This window comes from Gracilinanus agilis, chromosome 1, assembly GCF_016433145.1.
Source record: "Gracilinanus agilis isolate LMUSP501 chromosome 1, AgileGrace, whole genome shotgun sequence".
Lineage (NCBI taxonomy): Eukaryota > Metazoa > Chordata > Mammalia > Didelphimorphia > Didelphidae > Gracilinanus > Gracilinanus agilis.
In genome coordinates, this window is record NC_058130.1 from 65,049,506 (window position 1) to 65,065,765 (window position 16,260).

At 37.7% G+C, this 16,260-nt stretch overlaps 1 protein-coding gene across 1 annotated transcript in view; it reads left to right on the forward strand.

Moving 5' to 3' along the window:
- Nucleotides 1-16,260, forward strand: part of CFAP92 (cilia and flagella associated protein 92 (putative)) — a 71,584-nt gene that overhangs the window by 6,127 nt on the left and 49,197 nt on the right. Inside the window, exon 2 of the mRNA XM_044676253.1 lies at nucleotides 967-1,171. Within this exon, the coding sequence (XP_044532188.1) occupies nucleotides 967-1,171 (205 nt within the window). The remainder of the gene's footprint in view (nucleotides 1-966; nucleotides 1,172-16,260) is intronic.

The window sequence follows — 16,260 nt, forward strand, 5'->3', positions numbered from 1 at the left end:
CCTCCCTCTCTCCCTCCTTCCTTCCTTCCTTCCTTCCTTCCTTCCTTCCTTCCTTCCTTCCTTCCTTCCTTCCTTCTTCTCTATCTTCCCTTTTCTTTATCTCTCAAGGTGATGAACAAGAGCATCTTTTGAAGAGAAGTACTTTGCTTATACTTATTAGACTATAACATATACACATACACATATTTAATTGTTATTTTGATAAAAACTCAATTATCTTAAAAACAAACACTTCCCAAATGCAAAATAGGCATTAAACTCATCCATAACAACTAAACATATCCAGGGCATTTGAACAAAGTAGAACTGGACAAATTTTAAAAATGAGCTATCAAAATGTATTAGGAATATATTAGTAATATTTAACTTTTAGTTATATTTAGTAATTAGTAATATTTAACTTTTTAGTTTATTATTTAGTTAATTATTTAGTAATTAGTAATATTTAACTTTTTAATTCCCCTATACCCTGCTGGAAATGCATTTAACTACATGCTCTCTCATTTGGCCTAGAAACCCAAACAGGACTCTGACTTTTATAAATCATCATCATCATCATGATTATAGCTGGCATTCATACAATGTTTTTTGTTCAAAAGTACTTTTATAGGCATCATCTCGTTTCAGATCAATAAACATGTATTATGTTTCTGCTCTGTGCAAAGCACTGGGGTAATTGATGGGAATAAGTCAAGAATTAAAGTGGATACTGTGTATATGGTAGGGATGATAGTGGTGTTGGTGGGAGGGGGTTAGATGGAATCAAAAGGTGATGGGAACTGGGTAGAAAAATGGAGCTTGAGTCTTGAAGGAAACTAGAGATTTTAAGAGGCAGAACTGGAAAAGTGTGTTCACTTGGCATTTTTATTTCAAATTGACTCAATTACCAGGAATATTACTGGTTTTTCCACAAACATTTATAAAATGGCCATTGTTAAAAAAGATTTTCAATATTATTTTACATAGTCGGTGAGTCCATGGAATGAAAATGAAAAACTGTGGCTGTCTTGGAAAGAAACTCACAAGATATCAATCACAAGGGAATTGTTAAAGAAACTAAACTATCACAAAATCACCTTTGATGTATGGGACGCCAAGGAAAAAACGTGTAAAAAAGCAAGATTTTCTAAAGTAAAAAGTTTTAGTCGTCAGGAGGATATTCATGGCATGGGTAAGTTAATTTTCTAAAATTTTCTTTAAATGTTTTAGAAGTATAGATTCATAGGATATTTGAGCTGGAGAGAATCTTATATAGAATCTTAATTCTATTTTTTCATTTTATATTCAAGGAACCTGAGGCCAACTGAGAAGAGCTGACTTGACTAGGTTTATAATTAGTGGGGGCAGAATCCAGATGAGACTAAAGGGATAGATTTCAGGGCATGCATGAACTTGGATGGGAAAAATTTCATCTTTATTTCAATGAAATTAATTTTCTTTGTAATTCTATTATTTTTAAAAAATGAATTTAAAAACATTATTTTGGGAAGAAATCCACAGGTTTCATCAGACTGCCAAAAGAGTTCCATGACATAAAAGGTTATAGTCAAGAACTCTGTAAGCTTTTACTGAATCTAAATTCCCTGTGTAACTTTCACTGATTACTACTACTTCTGCCCTCTGAAGCCAAGTAGAGCAAATCTAATTCCTTTCCATATCTAATTCCAAATCTAATTCTATCCTTTAAATACTTATAGGCATCAATTATTTCCTCCATCTCTTCTTCAAGCCAAATATTCTTAATTCCTTCCATATTTTCTTTACATAGTATGTTCTCTATGTCCTCCATTACCTTGGTCATACCCTTGGAGGCTTGTCAAAGCCTCTTCTAAAACATGGTGTACAGAGCTGACCACAACATTCTAGGTAAATCAGTTTAATCCCATCCCCAGTTAATTTCCGAATGCAGTGTACTTAATGGACAGAATCTCTCCCTTTTGGGATATTTTAGCTTCCTAGATCCACTAAAGCTGGGCTGGATCCCATGAGTCCCTCAGGTTGCTCCCCAGGGCTCTCACTGATCCCTCACTGGTCATATTACCAGTAAATTCTGGTATGGACTCTAGTTCCTGGACATTTTTGGATCTCATAAAGCTCTGTGCCATAGAAGGAAGACATAAATAGAAGGCAGCACCTATCCTGGACATAGGCTTGCCTAGAGGGTCATGCACTTGCCTGATGGCCTGGGAGGGAGAAGAGGGTTCCTTAGTTCCATCACCCTCCTCACTCCAACCTCTGAAGCTTAGAAAGTCATCCTACCTTGTAGCTAGGAGCAGGAAAAGAGTTTGAATTTCTCCAATGGGATCCTTTTTTATGCGATCTTAATTCTGGGTCAGCAGCCAATCAAAATGTCTTTTCTTCATCATGCAGTAAGTAGACTTTAAATAGTTAGAGAATATCTGGGCATTTTCTGAAGTGGATTGCCAAGTCACTACAATCTTTATCATCATAAGCTTCTAGTGGCAGGCTCGCCAAACAGGCGATTGAGGGTGTTTCCTGGAAACATTTGATATAATTATTAGATTTTTCTTTTCTTTAATCATTTAATCATTCCTTAATTAATTATTATTATTCCATTAATATTCCCTTAATTTTATTATTTGTTATTAAGCCACACTTAGCCTAATGCTATGGCCTTGAGTAACACATTAGATTTATCTTGGGCCCCAGTTACCTCTTCTATTACAGAAGAGGGGAAGGGACTGGAAGACTTCTCAGGTGCTTCTTCCAACTCTACTTTATTTGTTCTACTTTAACTTGGGCTTTTCCTTTATTATAGCCAGGAGTTTTGCTTTGTAATTACCCCCCTCCCTCCACTTGGGGTTTTCTTCCTTTTATTTCTCTGAAATATTTAGTGATTTAGCCAATGCATTACCCCAAGAGTCTCACATGTTGTTAATAACCCTTTAGATCTTGGTCATTTAAAATATAGTACTTCTCTTTTGTCTTGGAGGCTTGTGCTTCAAAGATGTCTCTCGAAATGGACCCTTCACTGAGAGCTCTTCAAATGGACATTTCTTGTCATCATAAAGCATTTTGAGTAGATAATTATGGGTTTATGGTACATGCTTCTTAAGGCTTGTAAATGTTGTATTCTTATTTCTGAGATCTTCCTTTGTCCTTGAAAAGTCTTCTTTGATTTTAATTATTGTTCCTTGGTGATTTATCCATTTCTTCTAGAATCTTACTTCCTTATCATTATAGCTTTGGAGTTTATCTTTTGATATGTCTTCAATAATTCAATGGGTCTGTGATCTTAGGAGTGTGATTACTCCCTCTGAATGTGTAAATAGCAACCCATCTATGCTCTCTGATTTTGTAGGATTCTCATAGAGGGGGAGCTATGTGATTCACTCTTGGAATTTAGTGAGAACCTTTAGTAACTGGTTCCAGTTGACTAACCATGTAGAGAGATGCCATCCCAGGTAGTCTGTACCTATGCCATATCCCCGTTATACAAAGATGGATATTACAATAGTAGTATTCATCTGAATGATAGTGATCTCCGTAACTAGAGAGAATAACAAAACCTTGTTATTCCCTCTCAGGGGATCCAGCTATTGTGTTGGAAACCTTCCTTTGAATATCTTGACATCAAATGAAATACCTTCAATTATCCTTCACTGTCAGAGAGTTGTCTGAGAGGCAGCTTCAAGCACTGTATAGAAAGTTCACCTAGAAGCCAGCAAGACTAATGTTCAAGTTCTACTTCAGGCTTATATTAACTGTGTGACCCTGAGCAAGTTAGTTGACTCCTCTCTGGTCTAGGAATCTCTCTAAGACCCTGAAGTTGAGAAGAAGATATCCACCGACATTGGTCAGGCCAGGACTGAAACAGGAGGAAGTTGTTGAGCTGGGTTGTTTCTGGAAAATGTCAGACTCTAAGCTTCCCATGAAAACCAGGGCTCGTGTTAAAAATAAGAAGATTCTACTGATGTTACTAGTTTGGCAATAAGACATGGAATACAACTGCTTCTAAAAATTAAAAATGAGTATCCCAGAGAGGGTGTTTTCTTCTTGTCCTTTTATATCTTTCTTCCCCTCCTTTGCCTCATCTCCCACTCACTGCTCAGTCTCTTTGATCTGTCTTTTAGCCTCACCATTCCACTACTCAGGGACCCTTTTTGGATCGAATCTAATGGGCCCTTCTCATTTAGCCCTCATTCTCCTTGACTTTAAGCTGCCTTTGATACTTTTGACCACTCCTCCCCAATACTTTCCCTCTCTCTTCTTTTACCTCTTTTTCTCTTGGTTCTCCTGATCTGATTGTTCTTCCTTTCCTGGTTCATCTTTTTTTTTTTAATATGAATATTCTGCAAGTCTTTATTCTGAACACTGTGTCCCCTCTCTAATGAATTCCCATAGTTTAAATGATCACTATGTAGATTATTTCTATATCTACATATCTAACCCTGGTCTCTTCTCTGAGCTCTAAGATGACTTAATTTCCTTTCCTATACTGGATTCTTCTCTGCTACCAAACATGCCCACCTATTACTGGAATAAATTTTCTAACTTCAAAGTCTCTCTTTCCACCTCACCACTGATACCATCAGTTTCTGTATTGCACTATTTCTGGCTCAGCAGGGAAGTACACATTCAGTTTGCAATGACATGTCACCTTGTGTCTGACAGAGTGACAACTCAAGAATGGGTGCAGCTAAATAGTATATCTGGAATCAACTGAATTCACATTCACAACTGGAATCACATTAACCCATCAATGAAATCTTTCAAATAATGGCTTAGTTCACTTGTCAAACTATAACAGCCCCTTTTATAGTACAGATTGTGATTTCTATCCCCATTTCTTCTCTGCCCCCACCTAACTTATTATGAATCCTGCTATTTACTATCTGAGAGAATGGGAGACTGTGTAGCATCTGCACGAAACTAGGAGGAGTAAGCTGAATGGTTGTCTGAAACATTAGGGTATGGGAACCCAATAGCTAGAGTGAGAATCAGGAGGGTTCAAATCTTTGCCCAGGTACTTACTAACTGTGTGATGGTCAGTCAAGTTGTTTGGTCTCTTGGGCCTCAGTTTCCTTATTTATAAAATGGAAATAATATGTGCATTACTTTCGTTTGAGCATGGTTGTGAGGAAAGCATTTTGTAAAATCATAAAACACTAATTGTGGGTTTTTTCTTAATCATTAATTATACTATTCTGAATTTTAGTATTTGCCACAATTATATCTTGAAGCAAGAAACAATAGATTGTTTACAAATAAAATGATGATAATCCTTGTTTAAACTATAAAAAAATTCAATTTTTAGTATCTGCCCCTTGAAAAAATAAGCCCTAAGCATAGCTACTTAATTTATAGAAAGTTATCCTTGACTAGTGTCAACATATCATCCCTAAAGAGATAGTTTGTGACCTCTGTGGTTATTGAGTTGAGTTGAGGGTGAGGTGGGTTCCTGTTTAGTGACATTACCCTTCTTTTCTCCCAAGTAGACTGTGAGCTCCTTGAGAGCAGACACTCTCGCTTTTGTATTTCTATCCCTCAGTTCCTAACAGACCCTAAATGTTTATTGATTGATCGATTGATTGTGTAATCTTCCACCTCCCAGATGAAGTGAAACAAATGGTTTTACAGCAAAGAGATATGACTCAAGAAAGGATGCCCAAACCTAGTGTTATTAAAACAAAAAAGGGAGTTGTCGTCGTTGAACCACAAAAATCCTCCATCGCTGAGTCAGGTCAGTAAAATAAGCTATTTTAGCCAAATTGACCATATGTTGTTAGCCAGAAAAAGAATGACTTTTCTATTTTAACTAGCCTATTATATATGTTTTTTTATATACACACATGTATATATAAGTATATATGAATGTTTGTTATTATCACGGATATTTTCTTCTTTAGTCTAACCAATGCAAACACTGTGCTTAATTCTGTGGGGAGCTAGAAAAGAAAATTGAAGGCTTTGCAGGCATTTGAGTTGATTCTCTATAAGTCTGAAAAGAGGACTCTGTACACTAGCAGATACTGCATTTGGTTTTAGACATTAAAACTAAACATTCTGCTCCAGGAATGATTATTTTTACTGATCCCAGGGCTGTATAAACCACTTCCAAAGGTGAAGAACAGATATGTGGCAGGTAGTTACTAAACAATGTTGGTTCTATGTTCTTTATTTTCTAGTGGATTCCTTGGGAAGGGGACCTAGGGGAGGGAGTGAAATGGAGAGGAGTTTGCGAAATTGCTTAGAAGAGGTAAATGATATCGGTGGTGTACATTTTAGTGGCAGACCTGGCCAGGTTGGAGATGGCAAAAACAGGCAGGGGGTTTGAAAGATGGGCTAAGGGTCAGAAGGATCTGGTAGTAGTAGACTGTAGGCAAAAAGCCAACCTCAGAGAAGTCTGCAGGCAGGGATCAGGGACAAAGCCATGGAGACACCCATCCCTGGAAGGATTCATGGAATGCAAGCCTAGGGAAGCAGTAGAGAGAGAGACACACACAAGAGTGGGAAGTGGCTACACACAAGAGTGGGAAGTGGCTTAAAGAGAATTCAGCACAGCAAACAAGCTAAGATCTAGTAACTAGAACTAGAGTAAGGCAAGTTTCCAATTACTACACTGAGGACAAAGTGAGAGGACTTATAGGGCTGTTAATGAAGATCCAGTAAGTTTTTGGTTAAGACTCCTTATCTCTTTCCCTAATAAGTCATGGAGGGTGGGGTGGGATGGAGTGGGGAGGTAGTGCTAAACCTACAGGTGAAGGGGCTTTGTACTTGGAAATTTCCAGCTCAAACTCTCTCTGTCTCTGTCTCCCTCTCTCCCCACATCTTAACTCACTCTGCCCCCTTCTCTCTGTCTATCTGTCTGTCTGTCTGTCTGTCTGTCTGTCTCTCTCTCTCTCTCTCTCTCTCTCACACACACACACACACACACGTTTCACCAACTAGAGTCTTTTCATTTGGGGGTTAATGTCTCTTTGAGAACACAAATAGACACCATCAAATTGTTTTCACCAAATCATTTTCTAGCAGGTCTCCCAATAGGAATTTAGGTCAGTGAAAAAAGATGAGGGGGGAAAAACAAGAAGAAAAAAGGACAAAAGTGCTAATATTGATTGTACTATTTTGCTCCTGTGACTCTCACTCAATCTCTTCTATTCCCCCTAGTCCAGCATCTATTTATTATATTTATTATGGGTCCTAGGGGACCTTTAGAATCTGTCTTCTGGGAATTTTTTGAGCTTTCTAGAGAAATCTTATGGGCTCCTATTTTTAAGAAATCATTCTCATATGCTTTTCCAAAGAGCAATTTTCAATAGATAACTCAATGGAGGGTAGATTTAGAATCATACTCATGTTGACTAAACTATGCTGTTGACAGTGAATAAAATTTCAGGATTCAAAAAGCTAAAAGCACAGTAGTCATGATTTAAGTAGACAAACCATGAGGCTGAGAACAGAATTATCCATAAGTAAAATCACTGAGCTTATTTTTGGTCTTTGGACAAGACTTCAAGAGAATCAAACCCTCACATGCATTAATTTCACTTGGCTTTGTGAACTAGATGGATTCCTGTGTGTAAAAGGAAAATTGTATATAGAATTGTGTTCCAGGGACTTCCATTATAATTTCTGAGTTATGTGGTCCCAGAAGAAAAGTTCAGCAGCAAGCCATGATGTCCATGCTGCTTGGGTACTTTTGTTGGTGTGCTATCCATTTGAATACAATTTTCTGTGTCCTGCAAAAGAAAAGTTAAAGCTCCTTCACGACCTATCAATTCCAGGGACTTTTCTATGTTATGAAACACACCTGCCTATTTAAATGTACCAAACAATGAAAGCTCTTACCAAACCCTGGTTTGAGCAGACTTCAGCCCACTTCCCACTCCTGTGTCTCTATCCTGCCTTTGCTTCCCTAGCCTTGAACTCCACCCATCCTTCCAGGGATGGACGTCTCCATGGCTTTTGTCCCTGATCCTTGCTAATAGACTTCTTTGAGGCTGGCTTTCTGCCTACAGTCTACACCCAGATCCTTCTGACACTAAGCCCATCTAGACTATTTTTCTACATATGTAGCAGAATTCATGAGTCTAGACAAACCACCTACCAGATGGCTTGTTTTGGCCAAAGCTCACCACTTCACTAATTGCTATGCTCACTTAAGAAAAGTCCATTGGAGTGTAAAGCCATGTCGTTTCTTAAGAATTACAAGAAACTTTGTTAAGAGAACTGGGAATAGGATTTCAATACATATTTGACTGATCTCCTTGTAGTAGCCATTAAGGGACCATGAACTTTGTGATAAATTCTGGAGTAGATTTTCAAAGTTTTCAGTTTCTTTGAAATTTTATTTCCTAAATAGACTCAAGGCCACAATACCTAACAAATTTGCATAAGGTGGGTATAGTTTACTTATTTTATATTTTTATTTTTTAAAAACCCTCACCTTCCTTCTTTGAATCAATATTGTGTTGTAAAATTAAAATTAATATACAACTCCAAATATTATATTCTATAAGATTTATTAATACTCATGAGAAGTAAAGGAATAAAAAGGTAATTACCTAACAAAATAAAACCATGTGCCCAAGCTCATCTACCTGCTCAAAAGGCCTGCTTCACCAGAGCCCCAACAGGAAAGAAAGACACGGAACTCTACCCAATTTATCTCCTGTCTACATCAGCTCATAATGATATAAAGTGAGTGGGGTTCTGGGAATTGTAGTTTTGCTGGGGATTGCAGTTCTGCTGGGAATCATAACTTCACTGGGGATCGTAGTTTTTAGGGTAACAGATTCTAATTTCACAGTGTATTGATTTCAAGGCAGAAGAGCAGGAAGGGTCAGGCAATGGGGGGTTAAGTGACTTACCCAGGGTCACACAGCTAGGAATTGTTTGAGGCTAGATTTGAACCAAGGACCTCCCATCTCTAGACCTGCCTCTCAATTCATCGAGCCACTCAGCTGCCCCCTCTCCCTTATTTTAAAAACAAAGCATGCCCCAAATTCATCTCTTTGTATGACCAGTTGTTGGAACCTTTATTTTACTTGAGGTAAGTTTCATTTTGTCTCTCAGCCTTCTGACTCTCAGCCAGAGTTGCAGGTTTATTTATTTAATTTTTAGGTTTTACAGCAATGTATAATTTTGTGGAAGGGTATATCTCTCAAGACATTAGCAATAATTGTTTTTAATGGAGTAATTTTCAAAAGATATTTTATTTTCCCCGATTTTATATATAACAATTTTCTACCTATATTTTCTGAAGTTATAAGATCCAAATTGTCTTCCCCTTCCCTCTCCACTCTCAGAGATGGTAAGCAGTTTGATCATGCATTATCATGCCAAACATATTTCAATATTATTCATCTTTTTAAGGGAATATTCATATAAAACCAAACCCTAAAATAAAAACATAAACAAACTAAAGTGAAAAATAGAATGCTTTGATCTGTATTCCATAATGAAGTCATTTTTCTAATCAATATCAAAAATTCTTTCAAACAGAGAGAGGGTCTGTAGTAAAAATTGATCCTGAACTGGATAGGATTTTCAAAGGAGACGATTTTCTCCTTCAGTAAGTATGTTTTCTATTTACATCTTTGGGGATCATTTTTATATTTGAATGGTAAAAACCCCTCCTCCAAAATTGTAAGAATCTTAATAATGTCTGATTTAGGAGTAATTCTAACCACACAGTGGTTCATGTAATCAAAATGTAATAGATTTGCTGTTTGTCTGGGAAAAGACAGTAAGTAGGCTTGGAGATGAGTATCTTGGGGAAGTATTTCTGAGGATGATAATATTGGTGAGTGTTCATGGAAAGGGCTGCAAAAAATCCGGAATCTTTATATAAATTTGGGGTTCACAGAGGGCTTAAAATAGGAAAAATAATAGCTTAAATTTATATGGAACATTTCAGTTTACAAGTTCTTTCAACCTCTCCATCAGCAGACTTTCTCACAGAAAGAAATATGCATTCTCAGATGTATTTCAGGATAATGGAAATAGGCAGAAGAAACAAACAGTAAGGGGTTTGTATTTTTATGGAGGACTTTAAAGATTACATTGTCTTGATGAAACATTATTTTACATTTAAAAGTGATACTCCACTTTATGTTTGAACCATAAAAATTCCCAGAATCACAGAGTTAAGAGAGGCAAGGAGAGGTACTTGATGTTTATTCACAGGCAGAATTAAATTCAAGTGACAATTCCTAAGCAATTTTATGTGACTGTCCATGGTAATTATAGTCAACATTTATATAGCTCTTTTTGGCTTGCAAAGTACCATATAACTTATTTGATCCTTGTTTCAACCTTATGAGGTGCGATTACTCTTTTATTACATGATAAGGAAACTGAGGCTTAGAATTAATCAAGTAATTTGCCCCTGGTAAAAAGCAAGTGTCAGACAGCGACAGATACATGATGGCACAATAGAATGTAATGGACTTCTCTACTAACAGCAATGCAATGATCTGGGACAATTCTGAAAGACTTATGAGAAAGAACACTAGCCACATCCAGAGGAAGAACTGTGGGAGTAGAAACACAGAAGAAAAACAACTGCTTGTTCACATGGGTTGATGGGGACATGATCGGGGATATTGACTCTAAATGATCACCCTAATGCAAATATCAATAATATGGAAATAGATCTTGATCAATGACATATGTAAAACCCAGTGGAACTGCTCCTTGGCTATTGGAGGGGGGTGGGGAGAGGAGAGGGAAAGAACATGAATCATATAACCATGGAAAAATATTCTAAATTAATTAATTAAACTTTTAAAAATTAAATTAAATTAAATTTTAAAAAAAGCAAATATCAGAAATGGGATTCAAAGTCAGGTGTATTGACTCCAAATCTAAACTACTTTTTTTTAACCCTTTCATTCCACCTTAGAATCAATACTAAGTATTGGTTAAAAGGCAGAAGAGCATTAAGGGTTAGGCAATGGGGGTCATGTATAAATACAGGATCTCTCCTGTATCTCAGTCTCCTGCAACCACCAACCTGATCCCCAATATCTCTTCCTGCTTTTGGTTTTCCATCTGTGATTCAATCTTTCATGGACCTTTTCACCTTTTTAAAAACATTTCATTGCTCCAGCATCATTTTTGGTTCTATCCAAATTACTCATTGTTCAGTTCTTTACCTTCCTCAGTATCTCCTTTGGTCACAGGCTTGTCTATGTCATCTTCAAAGCTTATCTTTGGAAAAAACTGCTTTTCAGTGTTTCAGACATTTATTCCAAAGGACTGTGTAGGCTCCCTTTCCAGGGCTTCATCTAAAGATTGCTAATTTTCACACACTCATTTGTTAACTTTTTCCGGAGTATTTTCTTTTGCTTTCTCTGCTTCAACAAAATCTAGACATTGCTAAGGTTGTTAGTTTGAAATGCCTTTTATGGAGTTCTTGAAAGTTACCTATAGAGCTTTGGGCTGGAGTCAGGAAGAGTTCAAATCTGGCCCAAGACACTTTTACTAGCGATCCTGGGCAAGTCATTTAATTCTGTTTGCCTCAGTTTCCTCATCTGTAAAATGAGCCAGGGAAGGAAACAGCAAACCATTCTAGCATCTTTGCCAAGAACACCTCAAATGGGGTCATGAGGAGTTGGACACAATGGAAACAGATGGACAATGCCATGTCAGGCACATTTAGCACCAATCAAAAGTATGTTAGGGTTGATCTTCTCATTTGAGACACACACACACATATATATATATATACCTGATAGAATTTAAGGTTTTTTAGGACAGATATTACTGTTTTACTCTTTGAATCCCCAGTACCTAGCACAGTGACTGGCATATAGTAGGGGCTTAGTAAATGTTCTTTGAATGATTGATATATACCTTCCTATAATAGAAATATCAAGCAGGAAATGGCTTCCAAGATCACTTAATCTAACCCATTCATTTGGCCACATTATCTGAAGCTGTGCATTCTTAAAGACACATTTTCTGACCTCCCTTTTTATGGTATTTCTACTTCAACTTGGCAGGAATGTAAGCTTGGGTACTTTTTTTCTTGTTCTTAGCATATGGTCAGCCTAATAGAATTATGTCATAGTGTACCAGACTTGGTTTTAGGTGATCCTCATTCTATATAGCTGTGAGACAGCTTTGATTTCAGTTATACATTTCAGTAAGCCAATAAAGCATCAGTTACATCCCAGGCACTGTGCTAAGTGCTAGGGCTCATGTGTACCCCCGCCAAAGGCACAAGACAACCCCTGTTCTTCGGGAGTTCATAGCCTAACAGGGAGATGACACGCAAACAAGTATGTACAAACAAGATATGTATGGGTTGAATGGCTTTTTAGGCCTTCAGGTTTAGAGTTTCTTGTGGACTTCTTGAATTTGGTGTTTTATTTAGTTATAATATGTTTAAAGAACAGGATTCAGTAACCATTCTCAGCTTCCTCTTGCCAGTGACAATATTTGGCATAAAGGAGATCTTCCTGTTGTAGACTGACATAGAACATCATTGTTTCTGAGGTTTTAATAGTTCTTCTTATTGACTTGTTCAACTCATGTTGGCCCATTGTGTTGCAAGGTTTATTGGTCTATGATTTTTTGGTGACTCGACTTGTCCAACTCATTTTGGTTCATTGTGTTTCAAGATTTATTAGTCTATAATTCTTTGGTGACTTGACTTGTCCAACTCATTTTGGCCCATTGTGTTTCAGGCTTTATTGGTCCATAGTTCTTCATTGACTTGATTTGTCCAAATCATTTTGGCCCATTGTTTTTCAAGTTATATTGATCCATAGTTCTTCAATGACTTGACTCTAGGACAGTGTAGTATATACAGCGGTTCTTGGCCACCTTTGAAAATAATTCTTGTAACCTGTTGGTTTAGGAAATGGCAAAAAGTATATCTTGATACAGATTAACTCACTGAATCTTCAGGCATAGCTGTGCTCAACAATATTGAGTATGTTTTTCTAATTTTGCTCCATTTCATTATTGCTTAGGAATAGCACTCATTATCCACTTACACATGGTCAACTAAACTAACATGACTTAACCTTACATAGTTGGTGCATGGTCTAAGGTGAGTCAGATTTGCTTAGTTACTGTTAGAACCTAATTCTGGTGTTGTGAGTTGCTCTTATAAGGCCAGGGTATACAGGGTAAAAATATGAGGTGTATGTATAGATTACAGACATATTTATGTTTTCTAACATGCCAATATCAGTGTTTCTGTTAAAATCAGATCAGATTGAATGCATTCACTGAGTTTTCTCCACCCAGACCATTGTCATAGCCAATATTAGCATAGAACAATGGGAAAGAGAACCAGATTTGAAATTAGAAGACTTCCCTCTGTATCCTTGACTCCACAAATTGTTAGCTGTGGGATATTGGACTAGTTACTTAATATCCCTCACAAGTGACACTGAACAGTGAGATTCCTGCCCAACAATAGGATGAATTAAATGATTTCTGAGACTCTTACAACTCTAAGATTCTGAAATTCTTTCTGATCCTTTGTTTATTTATTTGTGAAATAAAGATGACAGTATTGGTATTATCTATGCACAGTTGCTATGACAAAAGTGCTTTGTAAACTGGAAAGTGTGTGCATTCTGATGTGACTGAGAGCCTTCTAAGAGAGACTTAGAAGACTTATAAAACTGATAGTCTTATCAAACTTGAGTACATCTACCCATGTTACGATTAAAAATTATAAAGACTGATATAATAATAGAAATTAGTAGTTTAATTAAGGCCATGCAGATAGGGATAAAATCATTAGACCACGCGCCTGTAAGAATTCACATTGCCTCAGCCATTTTTACCTTTTGTATCGCCTGCTCAGGTAGCTAAAAAGGGCCACTTCCTCCTCACCCAGGAGACTTATCCCCTCTCTTACATCATCATACTTCCTGTTTGCCATGAGGAATCATGGGAAATGTAGTTTCAAAGTCCCCATGGGTCCATAAAAGTCTACTATACATTTCCCGGAATTTAAAACAAACACCCACTTTTGATGGCTGATGTAGGATCAAATATGGGAATAGTTAGAAAGAATCTCTAAGGTTTATAAAGACCTAGTAACTGAAGATTTAAAGACAAAAGTACTATTTGTCACTGCTTCAAATGGAAGGTAAGGACTTTAGGGCCATTGTATATCTACTCAGCAAAACAGCATATTCTCTGAAGCTAGAAGAAGTGGATAATTGAAAAACAAATAGACTTGGATTAAGTGGACAGAGAGACAGGTTCAGTACAAGTAAACCTTCCATTAGCAACCAAAGTCAACCAAAAAGATCAGTATTATGTAGGGCTCTTGAAATATATTCCATAATCAAAAGAATCTTAAATGGAGTAATATTATACATATTTAATAATGTATATTTGTGAGGAAATCCATGAACCACAAAGGATTAGAATGGAGAACAAGAGGCAAAGAAGAGAAGTGACATTGTGTGATCTAAGTCTATTATAGATAACCTGGGACCCCCCCACCGAAAAGAAGAAATAGTGAAGTCCAGAAATTCTATAAGTCTAGCACAGAGACATAATAAAACAGAAACCCTTGAGTTCCGGGTTAAGATGACGGCAGAGTAAGAAGCAGCTCTTAACCTCTCCTGACCAAAACACACAAAACTCCTCAAGGGGACATAAAAACAAGTCCAGACGAACGGAGGAACCCCACAACAGGGCACAGCATGGAAGGTACGTGGAATCGAGGCATTTCCATGCTATAAAGGGGTGAAACAGCTCTCACTAAATCACAGGCTGAGCAACCACCCCACCCCCACCCCCTCCACACACAACATCTATAGCGCTGAAGCCAGCTAAAAAGAAATAGAGCAAGTTTGGGGCACCCATTGAGTCATTGGCAGCTCCGGGGCCTGTTCCTGAGAGCAGCAAGATTTAGGACCCCAATAAGCCAAAGAACGCACGCGAAATCTGAGCGCGGGAGCAGAGAGTGGACGCCGGGCGCAGAGCGCGGGCTGAGAGCACAGGCACGGGCGGAGGCATGGGTGGAGGCAGACACAGCCAGGAACTAAAGCTCTGAAAACCTGAGTGGGGAACCAGTGCAGACGGGTATACGACTGTGGAAGCAGCGCCCTGAGACTTGTAAAGGAACCTCCTGCAGAGGATCAAGCAAGGGGGTCCACCAGGGGGCTTGACCTTGGAAAAAACCAGAACTCAGACCTCAGGAGCCAATAGACCGCGGACAGACACTGAGCGCGAGGATAAATCTGAGAAGCTGCTGGGCTAATGATGGCTACCCAGTCTCAGGAAGCTCAGAAGAGAAAGAATAACAACAAGAAAAAGAAGCCTTTAACACTCGACAACTTTTACACAGAGAAAATCTAGACAACCGAGCAAACAGAGGAGGAGAACAAACAAGCATCTGGACCCTCCTCAAATAAGGAAAACTCCTCAGAAGCTATGGAAGAGTTCAAAACTGAGATTTTGAGGAAAATGGAAGAGATCTGGCAAGAAAATAACTGTTTAAAAGGTAGATTCTTGCAATTGAACACCAGAAATGACCAGATTGAAAAGGAATACCAGAAGATTATGGCCGAAAACCAGAAGATTATGGCCGAAAACCGAAAGATTATAGCCGAAAATCAATCCCTAAAGGCTAGAATTGAGCAAGTAGAAGCTAATGATCTCTCAAGACAACAAGAACAAATAAAACAAAATCAAAAGACTGAAAAAATAGAAGGAAATATGAAATATCTCAATGAGAGAGTGACAGACCAAGAAAACCGGTCTAGAAGAGACAATTTGAGAATAATTGGTCTTCCAGAAAAACCAGAAATTAATAGAAACCTGGACTCTGTACTAAAAGAAATTATTCAGCAAAATTGCCCTGAAGTCCTACAACAAGAGGGCAATATAGACATCGAAAGGATTCATAGAACACCCACTACATTCGATCCAGAGAAGAAAACGGTTAGAAATATTATTGCCAAATTCAAAAGCTTTCAAGCAAAAGAAAAAATCTTACAAGAAGCCAGAAAGAGACAATTCAAATATCAAGGAGCACCAATCAGGATCACACAGGATCTGGCAGCCTCCACACTAAAAGACCATAAGGCTTGGAATACGATATTCAGAAAGGCAAGAGAGCTGGGCCTGCAACCACGGATCAACTACCCATCAAAATTGACTATATATTTCCAGGGGAAAGTATGGACATTCAACAAAATTGAAGAATTCCAGGTATTTGCACAGAAAAGACCAGGGCTAAATGGAAAGTTTGATATCCAACCACAAAAATCGAGAGAAACATGAAAAGGTAAATAAGATACAGAGGGGAAA